This window comes from Talpa occidentalis, unplaced genomic scaffold (genome assembly GCF_014898055.3).
Source record: "Talpa occidentalis isolate TD23 unplaced genomic scaffold, MPIMG_talOcc4v2.1 talOcc4.16, whole genome shotgun sequence".
Lineage (NCBI taxonomy): Eukaryota > Metazoa > Chordata > Mammalia > Eulipotyphla > Talpidae > Talpa > Talpa occidentalis.
Window position 1 is genome coordinate 44182653 of NW_023601653.1, and position 14801 is coordinate 44197453.

Genomic DNA, 14801 nt, shown 5'->3' on the forward strand with positions numbered 1-14801 from the left:
TTATGAGACACAGATATTGGGCTTTTTATTAAGCTTAATCTAAATGGTCAACATTCTCACACTTTTTTAAACTTAAAGCTTAAATGTATTTGAAGGATGTACTTTACTTTAATACTGTGTTTAATATATATTAATATTATTTATATATAATATATATCCAAGCTTTAAGTATTTTCTGAATGTTTTATTTATGGGATTATATACACTCTATTATTTAGGTCTTTCATGGTTATTTTAAATGATCGTCTAAGTTTCTCTTCTATAGAATGTTTTTTGTATCTCTAATTTCAGCAAATAACTACTCAGTATTTCAAAAGGATAAGTATTTTATCCTCATTATTGTACATATTTAATTTATGAAATTTATTATCTAAACTAATGGGGATACTTACTTTATAATTTGTTTTCTAGAGAAACTCATTTTAGAAATTTGAACATTAGCTACACATAACAGATTCTGGCATGTAATATCTTGGTGTAATTCAAATTTTTTTTTAAGTGCTCTGTGTCTTGTGGAAGAGGTAATCAAGCCCGCTATGTAAGCTGTCGCGATGCTCACGATGGAATAGCGGATGAATCATATTGTGCCCATTTACCCCGCCCTGCTGAGATATCTGTCTGTTTCAGCCCTTGTGGAGAGTGGCAAACGGGGAACTGGTCGCCTGTGAGTATTTTTATGGGAATAAAATGAAATGCAAAAGTTAACTGTAATATCTGATTCTTAATGATATTGATGAAGTCAGTGCATTATCAATGTTGACTGGCTTTGTGATCAGTGTTCAGCTTCCTGTGGCCATGGAAAAGCAACTCGGCAAGTTTTATGCATCAACTACAATCAGCCAGTCAACGAGAAGTACTGTGACCCCGGCATTCGCCCTTCCATAGAACAAGAATGCAACCTGGAAGCCTGCCCGCCCACATACAACCACTTTCCAAGTTCCTCTGAGCAGCCAGGCCATTTTCCAGGCAGGAATTTTCCATTAACTCACAAACCAGAAGATAATCAAAATCAGGGAATCTATTCATTAATCAGAGGGAATCAATGGCGAACAGGACCATGGGGATCAGTAAGCCTTTTTGTTATTTTAATCTCTTATAACCTTTTAACAGATATGTCTGTAATAACATCAGATGCTTTCAATGCCAAACTTATCTGAAGATCAATCATTTAAATCTTAAAAGGATTAATCAGTTTTTCATGCAGATTACAAATCCCCAGAGTTCTTATTGAATTATACTAATGTGATATTGTGATTACAGAGGAATGTACTTAAAAACAATCTGATTTGAGTCTATTATAATAAAAACAAAAGAAAATATTTTAGGATGTAAGACTACAAATGTTTATTGAGAAATAAAAATCAGAACCAGAAATTACTGATAGCAAATGGAGGAAGCGGGATTAAATCATTACAGGGCCTAGTTGTTGAGTCTCAGCACTATCACCACTAAGGCGAGGATTCAATTCCCAATCAGGGAGCTAACCCACATAGAGCACAGCAGACCTTTCCTGTCTCATCCACCACTCCCTTCACCAGTGGATTCAGTAGATCTGCTTGTTCTGTTCCCCACTCTTTCTCTGGTGAATCCTCTCACACCCTGCACCTCTGGCCTACACCCCAGTTCTTCTATGCAAAAATAAATAAAATCTTTAAAAAAATAAAATCATGTTAAACTATAAAAGGCACAATTATAGTTCCTATTTTGCATGCTATTAATGATACAAAATAAAGGAAAACACCAGTGTAGAGAGTTATGTAACCTTTCCACTATTTTATTATTGTTATTATTATTCCTTTTTTTGTTTATGTGAGAATTCAGAACTAAATTTGTCTTAGCATTTAGGGTGAATTTTCTATTATACACTTTAAAACTTTTTTTCATCAGCAAAATTTCTTGAAGTATCTAGTAGTAAAACTCGAGTGTTTGCACAGCTTTTTGCGATTGACAGTGTGATTCCAGTGAATGGGATTTTAATGTAGAGTTTGATTTTGAGTGAATTCAGAATACTGATTTTATCTCACTATGTGACTTCAGGCTGTGGGCCTGCAATGTGTGTGACTCTATTTTGTCCCTGGCAGTGCTCAAGCAGTTGTGCAGGAGGCATCCAGCGGAGAGCGGTGGTCTGCCAGGACGAGAATGGACAAAGTGCCATTTACTGCGATGGGGCCTCCAAACCCCCAGAGACCAGACACTGTGATTCAGGACCTTGTCCGCGGTGGAATTATGGAAACTGGGGAGAAGTAAGAGCTAATATTTCCTAAATTTGTAGAGACTGTGATCTTTGTGGAAGGTAGCTGTGCTAACCACTATACCACCAATGCTCCAGCAGGACTATATTTCTGCAGACCAAAAGTTAAGTGCTTTATCCTGTTACTGTTAGATAATCTTCACTTTACTAATCAGATTTTCAACTGAGTAAAATCATGTATTTTTAAGAGATATCCTGTCATGGAACCAGTCTCTTTTATGATGTGATATACATGCTTTATTCTTTTCTGCTCGTCGATATGTCTAAACAATGACACTTTTCTAAAATTAGTATTTTAAGATTATTATTTAACCTTAGATTAGGTTGATACAAAGATAAAAAATTATTTTGATATAGATCATGTTTATATCCTATTACTAAATCACTCACTTGATAAACCTTTTTCTTTAAAACAGGTAATTGTCAATCATTGAGCATTTGTCTCACATCCTGGCATTTATCTCAGCACCAGGGCTAGGAAGATATTTATTTATTTTATTTTTTAATTTTCTTACTTCATTATTCATTTTTGTGGAGATAATTTTTAAATGGTTGTAATAAATACTAATCCCGCCTCTATTATGGATGAGAAGAATAAAGACTGACATTGGTTTGGATGAATGACATCAACCACCCAATTTAATCAGTCAAGTATCATTGCTTTGTAATACATAGTATATATTTTCTCTCCAAAGGGATTTTGGAAATCACTGTTTATAGATATACTTCTGCTATATGTTGTTTATAAAATAATAACTACCAAGTAGTTTTTAAAATGTACATTCACTATTTTATGAAATAAAGGTAACTTTGTTTCTTAGTTTAGGCATGCTGTGTGTGTGTGTGTGTGTGTGTGTGTGTGAAAGTGACAAAAAGATAACAATTTTCATTTGATGCATTTCCTGACCTTTTCTGTTGTGTTCAGAAATAGGTTTCTAGATCATATGTTGTATCCTACCTGCTGTTTCCATGCAAAACTCAGTTTTCCCTGGTTATAAATTAGATCTACCTTACAAGATTTCATTGTTACACAGTAACCTATTGATTGGATACCATACATTATGTAGTTAATACTTATTACTTAAATAAATCAATTTTGTTTCTGGCTTAATCTGCCAGACTAACTTGCTAGGCGCAAATCTATTTTATAGGCTTTCAATCTCTTATTGACGTATCTTATGGTACCAGCTCTCAAAATTTTGTCTTTTTATAAAATTAAGAAACTAAACTGCATTTTTTTTACCCAGAAAGAAATGTTGACACTTGTGTCAAGATAAAAAATTTAAACTTTAGCATTACAAATTATCTATTGAGTTTTAAATAAATCAAGATAGTATTCTCTTGAAAGGTCATAGTTCAATTTTTCTTTTTTGTTATTTGTTGGTTTTTTAGTGTACACAGACATGTGGAGGAGGAATAAAATCAAGATTTGTAATATGTCAATTTCCCAATGGTCAAATATCACAAGAGGAAAACTGTGAAATCTTCAACAAGCCCCCAAGTGTGGTGCAATGCCACATGCATGCTTGTCCTTTTGATGTGTCATGGCGCCGGGGACCCTGGAAATCGGTACGATAGTGTTCTTGTTCTTATCCTTTTATTTTATGGTGTCCTATTTAATTTCTTTTCTTCACAAACTGTGGAATGCACATTCTATATTTTCTTGTTTTTTTTTTTTTAAACAGACCATGGATCATCTTGGCTTATATAATTAAATATGATAGTTTAGAGACATAAACATTCAATTTTAAATACTGTAATATATAATAGTTTTATAAGTATTTATTTTTTATAACTGAATTTTGAAACATAACACTATGTTAATGGAAATGTTTTTCTCAGTACATCTTTGGCTTGCCCTCTCATTAATCAGAAATATTTTGCTGTTCACATTTGTACATAATGTAACATTGTCCTCGTAACAATGGCAAATTAAGGTGTGTCTTGTTTGAACATATATTGTATGTGGCTTTTGTCTGTCAATGTCTGATAAAGATCCAAAAACAAATAACACTCTTTAGGACTTTGTTTTTGTCAATGTTAACCTCAATATTTTATTTAGAAATGTGAAAATTTTTATATTAAAAAAGAGAAATTTACTTACATAAAGTAAATTAATTGTTTACTGTTTGTAACATAGATTACGGAAGAGTATGGTTTATAAAGTAATTTATATGAATATTCATTTATTCCACTATGTGGAATTACTGTATTTTGAAGGTATTTAATATTTTGTTTTGTTATTATTTTGGAGCCATAGACAATATTCATAAATATTATTTTTGAATGTTTTTTTTCTCTAGTATTTTTCAAATATCCAGTTTTTGAGGAATAATTAATGCAAAAATATATTGCAATTAGCATTTAGGATTTAGGTCACTTGGTATTTTAAATCATGAACATCCCCAAGCACAATTCTTTCAGGTGCAAAACTGATTTAAGTCTATAATTTATAATTAAATCTATAAAGCTTAAGTGGTTGTTTATGTAGAAAACACTCTGGTTTGATAACCATCCATGACACCTGTCCTTGTTTTGCTTAGCCCAAATCAAACCTTTACAGTGAGATATAAACCCAGTTTTCACTCATGCTATTTGACAAGTAGGTAAAGTTCTAGTTAAGGAAAAATCTATCTTTGTAGTCAGTGTGAGTGATGATGTGAAACAACAGAGCGTTTTAACTTTATAGGAGAATTTTAAATTGCTGCATCAGAGAGCCATCGATTTATGGGAAAGTAACAAAAGCCATCATTTAACTTGGAAGGCATTAATGTATTTAATAAAATATTTGCTAACTGTCTCTATATATAGCTTAACCACTGTTTTTACAGAGAATGAAGACACTTCTTACTCCTAAGGGGAGTTCACAGTCTAGTTGGGGAGATCTAAAATACTGTAGGATCTCTTACCATAAAATATCATTTTTATTAGTCCTCTTGGATTGGAAATCCATGTTCTTTTTATTATATCTCTGTTACATTTTCTTTCATTTGATTGGTTTTGGTTTACAGGTAGTTATTGGTATGGCTATGGAGTACCTTCTTAGAATTTTGCCCCTACTCGGGAGCAGACTCCAGTCACAGTGAGAGGTTGATGAATTGTATGGGGGTCAGCAGACTATGGCCTGTGCAACAAATCCAGCCTGGTGCCAATTTTTGTAAACAAGTTTTATTGAAACATAGTGATGCTTATTTTTCATGAGTTACTTATGGCTGCCCTTGCATTATAACTTAAGCAGAGTTTGTTAGTTGCAATAGAGAGTACAGTCCTCAAAGCCTGAATATTTACTGTTTGGTCCTTTTTGGATTTACATATATTTTTTGGAGTCACTTTTAGAGGTTTTTGATCCTTTGTTTAATATTTTAAGACTTTCTAAGGTTTATCAGCCTTCTCTAGCTATACACTATGGTGTTCATACAATATATTTTTCCAGTTTTGTTATGATGTGATTGACAGATAACATATGCTAAGTTTAAGGTATACAGCATCACACAATGCTTATTTATTGTATTTGAATGTATCTAATAATATATTCCAAATTCCAAAACCAAGTTATTTTTGGATGTCAGTGAAAAATCAGAATGTTCATTAAAATCCTGTGCATAGATAATGTTTTCAACCTCCCAAAGACAAATGACTAGGAAAATAGAAATAATCACAAATCACAAAACAGTGAGACAGAAGTACATAATTCTTCATTGTTTTACACATGGAGTTTATTGTATAATTCAGTCTTTGCACTAGTGAAGAACTATAATATCTATTTTTTTGATAAGTTGAAGATAAATTTTTTAACATCACAAATGTTTATATCAGAATTTTTATAAACTTATTTATTTACTTTCAGGTGTATATAGTACATTTATATCAATAAAGTGCCTGGTTTTCTTTTATTATATGAAGAATTTTATTCCTTAAAAATAGCCTTTTACATTAAAAGGATTTAAGGGAACTGGAGTTGTTTTTGTTTTTTTTTTTTGTTTTGTTTTGATTTTTTGTTAAAACCAGATGTAACCTTACACCTCTTTCAGTGTTGCTGTATATTAGCCAAACAGAATACCTCTTATTAACAGTCAGGTTAATGTTCTCTTTAATAGATAATTTGAATTTCATTAGATCCTGTTCACTAGTTAGAAAATTAGGAGTGTCTCCTTCTCTCTTTCTCTCCCTTTTCCTCTCCCCCCCCCCACACACACACACATACACAACTTGAATTCTCAGAAATTTTTCATTTTAAAGCAAAATTAAAATATGAAGTACTGAATCATTGAAATGTTATAAGGGATGAAGATGTAAATATGCATTTAAATTTTGTACATGTTCTAGGAAATCCTGTAATGTAATTTATAAACAAGGAATAAATAAATCTTAACCTATGTCTGTTAACTTAATGGTTGTATTTTTGTGACTGGTCAATGTGAATTGATTGTATTTTAACCCTTGTTTATTAATGACATGCTGTGGCTTTGTGCTTTGCAAAATCTGTATGTATGTTGTATTTTTACTTTTGGATTAATACCTAAAATGCTTTAAGTCACTGAATAGTTCCTACGTTGTATTGTATGCCTCTTTTCTGTTGATGCTATTTTCTTCAATAACAAACTGTTAATTTCTCTTATTAAACATTTATTGTTGAATAGTGTATGTTTCCATAATTTTACTTAGTATATGTATAAGCTACTGCTAATTTTTCAGTTAATCCTTTTGGAAACTAACATTGATTTTTAAAAACATAAGATCTATTATTTAGCTATCAATTTTTAAATTGTAGGAATTTTTGTATTTTTCTTTCTATATTTTACAAACAATGAAATAAAACTTACAGTGTAAATAAATATACTAAGATAACACTAGATGTGCTTCTGATCAAGATAGTCTTTAAAAGGTGAGTTAAATTTTATTTTTCTCTTTTTTATATATGGTAAGGAAGTATGTATCAACTGTTCTAGCAAATGCACTCTAAATAAATTCATGTTAATCTCTACATATTTTTCCACTAAGTCTCATTTAAGTGATTTGTTTTCTTAGACTTTTTATTGCTTACATAGAATGAAAGTTTGGTTGCAGAATGTATTCCATTGTGTTCTGGGGTAGTGATGAGTTTCGTACTTGAACGTTTTTGGTTCTAATGCTTTCCACCAAGATGTTTCTTTTGTAAAAAAAAAAATAGCTTTTGAACACTGTATAAGTAAAAACACAGATATACACACATATAATTACACTACACCTCTCATATGATACAATGGAACACAAAGAACAGAAGCATTTGCAGAAAGGAGCATGTGGTAGCATCACAAACCCAGTAAACCTGCAGTTTGCCAACTTAACCACTTTCTGTAGTAAAATGACATTAAGGGGTGGAGCGGGGGGCTCAATTCCACTGTCCTCAGTAGCCCCCACTCGAGGTGGAATGCACTCAGCAGCTGCCAGGAGAACATGGTAATGGGTGGAAAAAGGGTTCTTGAAACTCAGTTCTTTGTAGAGTATCCAGTAAAAACATTTATATTAATTAGTTATTTTCTTAAACCTGGAAAAAGACTCAGTAGCATAATAATAGGCTGGAAATCTTTTCCCAAATTTTCTACAAGTTAGGCATTGTGCTAGTCACCAGTGATAAACCAGACACAATCCCATGTGTGCAGGAGTTTGCAGTTTATTTTTTAAAAATATTTTATTTATTTTTGCATAGAAGAACCAGCTTATAGGCCAGAGTTGCAGGGGTGAGAGGACTTACCAGAGACAGAGTGGGGAGCAGAACAGGTGGATTGACAAAAATCCACTGCTAAGGGGAGCAGTGGGCGAGACAGGAGAGGTCCGCTGCACTGTGTGTGGGTCAGCTCCCTGGCTAGGGATGGAACTCAGGCCTTAGGGGTAAAAGCACTGAAACTTAACCCGTAGGCCACCAGGGAGGCCCCCAAGGAGAAGTTTGTAGTTTAATGATAAAAGTAATGAATAGACAGGTGATCAAAATCCAGGGTGGGAGTTATCTCATTTCAGTAGCAACTGAGTGATTTATAATATTGAAAACTCATAATATTTGGGGTTTAATAAGTCATAATATTACGAGGATTAGTCATGAGGCATGTTCCTGATAGTACAATAATTCTGCCAGTAGAATCTTTATGAAAACCTAAAGTAATAAGATAGATAACCTGACAGGAGATAGACAGTGCTTATCCACTAGAAAAATTGTTTAACTTTGAAAAATTGCAGCATCTTCCTTTTTTTTTGTTTTTGGCACAGTTTACATGCCTCATCAAAAGAGAGAGTATTGATGGATTTACAGTGTGCCCTAGAGACTATGCTCTGAAAGTAATTTTGGAGTTGCCAATGGATCTTGCACATGTGAAATGTATGACATAGGGAAAAATGAAGTAGATAATGCAATTAATGATGAGATCACAGGACATTGAGTGTATACATCTATGGCATCTGAAAAAGATGTACTGTACCAGGGAACGTCTTGTAAAGAAGTGTATTGTCAAGAGATTAGAGTGAAGGAAAGTCATGATGCATAATTTTGAGACTGGTGAAGTTTGGACTTGAAGAGAGTAAAAGGTTTGGACAATGTGTCAAAAGTGAACGAGAACACTAGGATGACAAACTGCAGGTGGAGGGGTCCATTCGAGGATGTACAACATGATTTGTATTGGTCTTCTATAAAAGTAAAGCAATCTTGATCCCACCAAGAAAAATGTAAATCTTCATTTACCAAAAAGAATTGAAGAAATATTATTCTTAAGCCTGCTGAAATATTAGCTATTAAGTTTATCCTTGATCTTATAGTTATGAGTAAGAAATTTTTAATGGGTCTCCTTGCCATCACTATCCCCCATAACGGTAAACACTATTCTCAGTCAAATATAGGTAAGTTTGTCTTTATATAAATAGAATTTAGATAATTTGTGAGTCATTTTATAATACATGTGAGATTCATTCATTTTTATATGATTGTAGTTTCTCATTGTAATCTAGCATTAATTGTATATGAGTATAATTGCATGGCTCTTATGAGTGAGTGAATATGATCTATAGGAATGCCTGTTCAACAGTTACCATGCATTTAGGATGGTTTTAAATTGGGAGCTTACAAATAATGCTGTCATGAGCATGTGTCACTTTTTGGTGAACACTGTGGACCAAAATATTGTATGTATTGCCAGATGTTGCATTGCAGGATCTAAGTGCATGCAGAGATTCAGGTCTAGTATGTGTTATCAGATAGTTTGCTAAGGTGGCTCTTTGAGAATTCCAATTGCTCCAGATCCTTCTCAACCCTTTTGAATTTTAGTAATGCCAGTGGATGTATAGTGGTATTTATTTGTGGTTGTGATATGCATATCTTTGATACTTAATTAAGTTGAGTGCCTTTCCTAGATTTAGTCCCATGGGAAATCCTCTTTTGTGAGGTGCTTATTTGCCTATCTTCAGTTGCCTTGTCTTTTATTTCATGGATTTCTAGGGGTTAATTTTTTTATTTTTTCAATTTTCTTAAATTGTTTATTTTTGTACAATAGGTGATTTCTCCGCTTATGTGTAGTCCCCATAAATCTCCCATCACCACATCACTCTACAGGTTAATTTTATTCTGTTATATATATATATATATATATATATATCTTACAGAATATATATATATCTTATATATATCTATATATATATATATCTTACAGAATATTAATCTTTATTTCAGGTATTTTGCTATCAATCTCAAACATAGATACTAACAAGTGGCAATAGTGAAAAAGTTTCCTTTTCCCCTTAAGTATGCAGATAAAAGCTCCAAAGTGGATTCAAATAAACAAAAATGGGGAGAACTGTAGGGCTGATGACATGTTTATAGTGAAATTCATTTTCACATGATTTTTTTTTTTTGCATAGAAGAACTGAGTGTGAGTGAGAGGAGCAGGAGGGAGCAGAGGGAGTGAGAGTATTCACCAGAGACAGAGTGGGGAGCAGAACAGGTGGGTTGACTGAAATCCACTTCTGAGGGGAGCAGCAGGAGAGACAGGAAAGGTCTGCTGTGCCATCTGGGTCAGCTCCCTGGCCAGGGATTGAACTCAGGCTGTAGCAGTGATAGTGCTGTGACTTAACCCCTAGGCCACCAAGGAGGGCCCCATTTTTTTTTTTTATTTTTTTTTTTTTTAATATTAAATTTTATTTTTATATTCCCCCATACAATTGCAAACGCCCCATTCTGACCCCAATCCTTCCCCTCCCGCCCCCCACCCCCCAAAAAGTGTCTCTGGTTCATAGTTTTTTGTTGATTTTGATTTCACTTTCTTATATTCATTTTCCTGGTCCCTTATTTAAGTTTTCTAGATTCCTGCTATGAGTGGAGACCATCCGGTATTTTTCTTTTCTTTTTGGCTTATTTCGCTGAGCATGATCCCTTCCAGCGCCATCCATGTTGCTGCAAATTGCATGTGTTTATCTTTTTTAAATGCTGAGTAATATTCCATGGTATATATGTACCACATCTTCTTGATCCAGTCATCTATTTTTGGGCATTTGGGTTGTTTCCAAAGCTTAGCTATTGTAAACAGTGCTGCTATAAACATAGGGGTGCAGGTGCTCTTTGGAATTGATGTTTCTGTGTCCTTTGGGTAAATACCTAGGAGTGGAATTGCTGGATCATATGGAAGCTCTATGTTTAGTAGGTCCAGAAATCTCCACACAGCTCTCCATAGTGGTTGGACCAGTTTGCACTCCCACCAACAGTGCAGAAGAGTTCCTTTTTCTCTCTACATCCTCGCCAACATTTGTTGTTGCTAGTTTTTTTAAATATGTGCCATTCTCACTGGTGTGAGATGGTATCTCATGGTAGTTTTGATTTGCATTTCCCTGATTACAAGTGATGTGAACGATTTTTTCATATGTCTGTTGGCCATTTGCATTTCTCTTCAGAGAAGTTTCTTTTTAGCTCTTCTGCCCATTTTTTTGACTGGATTATTTTCCTTGTTGTTGCTGAGTCTCATCAGCTCTTTGCAGATTTTTGTGATCAGTCCTTTATCATTAGTGTTGGGTGCAAAAATGTTCTCCCAGTTGGTGGGGTTTCTCTTTGTTTTTGTTATTGTCTCTTTTGCTGTGCAGAAGCTCTTTAATTTGATGTAGTCCCAGCTGTTTATCTTTGTCTTCACTATCACTGCTTTGGGTGATGTGTCTGTAAAGATGTCTTTGATGTGCAAATCCCGTAGTGTTTTCGCCTATATTTCCTCTATGTATTTTATGGTTTCAGGTCTTATGTCTAAGTTCTTAAATCCATTTTGAGTTGATTTTTGTGTATGGTGTGAGGTAGTGGTCAAGCTTCATTCTTTTTGCATGTAGCGACCCAGTTTTCCCAGCACCATTTATTGAAACAAACTTTCTTTGCTCCAATGCATAGTCTTCGCTCCTTTGTCAAGATTAGTTGACCATAAATCTGTGGGTTTATTTCTGGGATTTTCTATTTCGATTCCATTGGTCTGTAGGTCTGTTCTTGTTCCAATACCATGCAGTTTTGATGATTATGGCTTTGTAGTATAGTTGAAGTCTGGGAGTGTGATGCCTCCATTTCCTTCTTTTTTTTTCAGTAGAGCTTTGGCTATTCGGGGTTTTTGGTGATTCCATCTGAATTTCATCAATAATTGTTCTATTTCTTTGAAGAATGCCATTGAGATTTTGATTGGAATAGCATTGAATCTGTATATTGCTTTTGGTAGGATGGCCCTTTTAATAATTTTTATTCTTCCAATCCATGAGCAGGGGATGTCTTTCCATTTCTTTGTGTCTTCTTCTATTTTTCTTTTAACAGTGTGTTTATAGTTTTTCTTTGTATAGGTCCTTTACCTCTTTGTTAGATTTATTCCCAAATATTTGATTTTTTTTGTTTCGATAATAAAAGGGTGGTTTTTTTTTTGATTTCTTCTTCTTCAGATTTATTGTTTGTGTATAGGAAGGCTACTGACTTTTGCGTGTTGATTTTGTATCCTGCCACTTTACTGAACTGATTGATGAGTTGAATTAGTTTTTCTGTGGAGATTTTGGGGTTCTCTATGTATATTATCATATCATCTGCAAATAGTGATAGTTTGACTTCTTCTTTTCCTATTTGGATTCCTTGGATGTCTTTCTCTTGTCTTATTGCTCTGGCTAGGACTTCCAGTATTATATTGAAGAGCAGTGGTGAGAGTGGACATCCTTGTCTTGTTCCAGATCTTAATGGAATTGCTTTCAGCTTTTCACCATTGAGAATGATACTGGCTGTTGGCTTGTCATAGATGGCCTTTATGATGTTGAGGTATGTTCCTTGTATCCCAAGAATTTCAAGGGCTTTTATCATGAATGGGTGTTGCACTTTGTCGAAAGCTTTCTCAGCATCTATTGATATTATCATATGGTTTTTATATTTCTTTTTGTTGATGTGTTGGATAACGTTGATTGATTTTCGGATGTTAAAACATCCTTGTGCCCCTGGAATGAATCCAACTTGGTCGTGGTGAATTATCTTATGGATACATTGTTGGATTCTGATAGCTAAAATTTTATTGAGGATTTTTGCATCAGTGTTCATTAGGGAAATTGGCCTATAGTTTTCCTTTTTTGTGTTGTCCTTATTCGGTTTTGGTATTAGTGTAATATTGGCTTCATAGAACGTGTTTGGTATTGTCCCTTCCTTCTCAATTTTTTGGAAGAGTTTGTGAAGGATGGGCACTAATTCGTCTCTGAATGTTTGTAGAATTCATTTGTAAATCCATCAGGTCCTGGGCTTTTGTTTTTGGGGAGGTTTTTGATTACCATTTCAATTTCGCTACTTGTAATTGGTCTGTTTAGGTGTTCTATTTCTTCTTTATCTAGCTTTGGGTGATTGTAGAGTTGTAGGAATTTGTCCATCTCCTCTAGATTGTTGAACTTGTTTCCATATAACTGTTCATAGTAGTTACTGATTATTCTTTTGATTTCCGCTGTGTCCGTTGTGATTTCTCCTCTTTCATTTATGATCCTGTGTATTTGTGCTTTCTCCCTTTTTTCCTTTGTGAGCCTGGCTAGGGGTTTGTCTATTTTATTTATTTTTTCAAAGAACCAGCTCTTGGTTTCATTGATCTTTTGGATTGTTTTTTTAGTTTCAATTTCATTTATTTCTGCTTTGGTTTTTATTATTTCTTTTCTTCTACTGGTTTTGGGGTTTTTTTGTTGTTCTTTTTCTAGATCTTTGAGCTTCGAGATTAGGTTGTTTCTTTGAGTTCTTTCTTGCTTTTTGATGTGAGCTTCTATTGCTATATATTTTCCTCTTATTACTGCTTTTGCTGCATCCCATACATTTAGGATATTGGTGTAAGGAGGGCCCCATTTTAATTAGCATGTTTTAAAACAACAATTTTTCATGAGAGAAAGCTTGCTATTTTATTCTGTTAGCATAATTAAGAAAGATTAGCCAGTCTCTTCCCCAGTTCTTTTTTTTAAATGCTACATCAACGATTAATAATTTTCATGAACTTCTATTTCTTATTTGTTCAGTGTTTATATAGCAGTTTTTAAGTGTCAAATGATTTTTATATAGTACTGGGTGTGCAGGATGAAAGTATGAATGGATCAAGGCATAGAGTTCATATTACAGCCGGTAAAAAAAAAAAAAAAAAAAAAAAAGGATGAAAGCAAAAAGTATATTTAAAACAGGTGAATATCGGGGCCTCCTGGTAGCTTAGGACCCAAGCTAAGTCTTAGTGCTATGACCCCTACAGCCTGAATTCACCCCTGGCCAGGGAGCTGACCCACATGGTGCAGCAGACCTCTCCTGTCACGCCCACTGCTCCCCTCAGCAGTATTTTTCAGTTAATCTGCCTGTTCTGCTCCCCACTCTGTCTCACCCCCCACAACTCTGGCCTATGCCCTAGGACTTCTCTGCAAAAAAACAAAACAAAAAACAACAAAATACAAGAATTTCAAATTATTTTTGAGACAAATGTTCCATTCAATGGGATATTTACTAGTAGCAAGAAACACTAAACTAGTTCTAAAATATAAATAACATCACTGAAAATACTGTAGCAAGCAGGCAGATATTTGGGGAGGAAAACATTGGTGCAATAATTAAAATTGTCAGAAAAAGGCTTGCCCACCACACCATAGAACCATTTCTGTTTCTAGCCCTTAATTTTTTCCCAGGATATAAATATATACAAGAAAGTTTGCTTCCTCTAGATTTTACCCATCATAAACACAAATATAAGAAGATTCAATAGGCAAGACTAGAAAGCACGTGGTATAATTAATCATTCTGTTTGGGATGTCATTAAACAGTATGAGAATTAAAATGTGCCAGTGATACTGTGTAAATGATGTCTACCCTGTGAGAATTCATTCTTTTTAGGAGACTGAATGAATAAAGGGGAATTTATATGCCACACTAATTAAAAATGACTTCCTATTCTGTGAACCAGAGTGAGAGCTCATGCTTCTATTTCAAGGAAACTTCACTATTTATTCATAGGTCTTAGGAGAATTTACACTTCTAGAAGTAGGGACAGGGAAGATAAGCATGACTCTTCCCTGACTTGCGATCATAATTTCA

General features: G+C 34.0%; 1 protein-coding gene across 3 annotated transcripts in view; it reads left to right on the forward strand.

Annotated features, from left to right (window-relative positions):
* ADAMTS20 (ADAM metallopeptidase with thrombospondin type 1 motif 20) overlaps window positions 1-14801 on the forward strand; it is a 185399-nt gene that overhangs the window by 105426 nt on the left and 65172 nt on the right. For all 3 annotated transcript variants that reach the window (XM_037514122.2, XM_054696288.1, XM_037514123.2), the window contains 4 exons: window positions 500-664; window positions 777-1067; window positions 2082-2243; window positions 3644-3820. In XM_037514122.2, the coding sequence (XP_037370019.1) occupies window positions 500-664; window positions 777-1067; window positions 2082-2243; window positions 3644-3820 (795 nt within the window). The remainder of the gene's footprint in view (window positions 1-499; window positions 665-776; window positions 1068-2081; window positions 2244-3643; window positions 3821-14801) is intronic.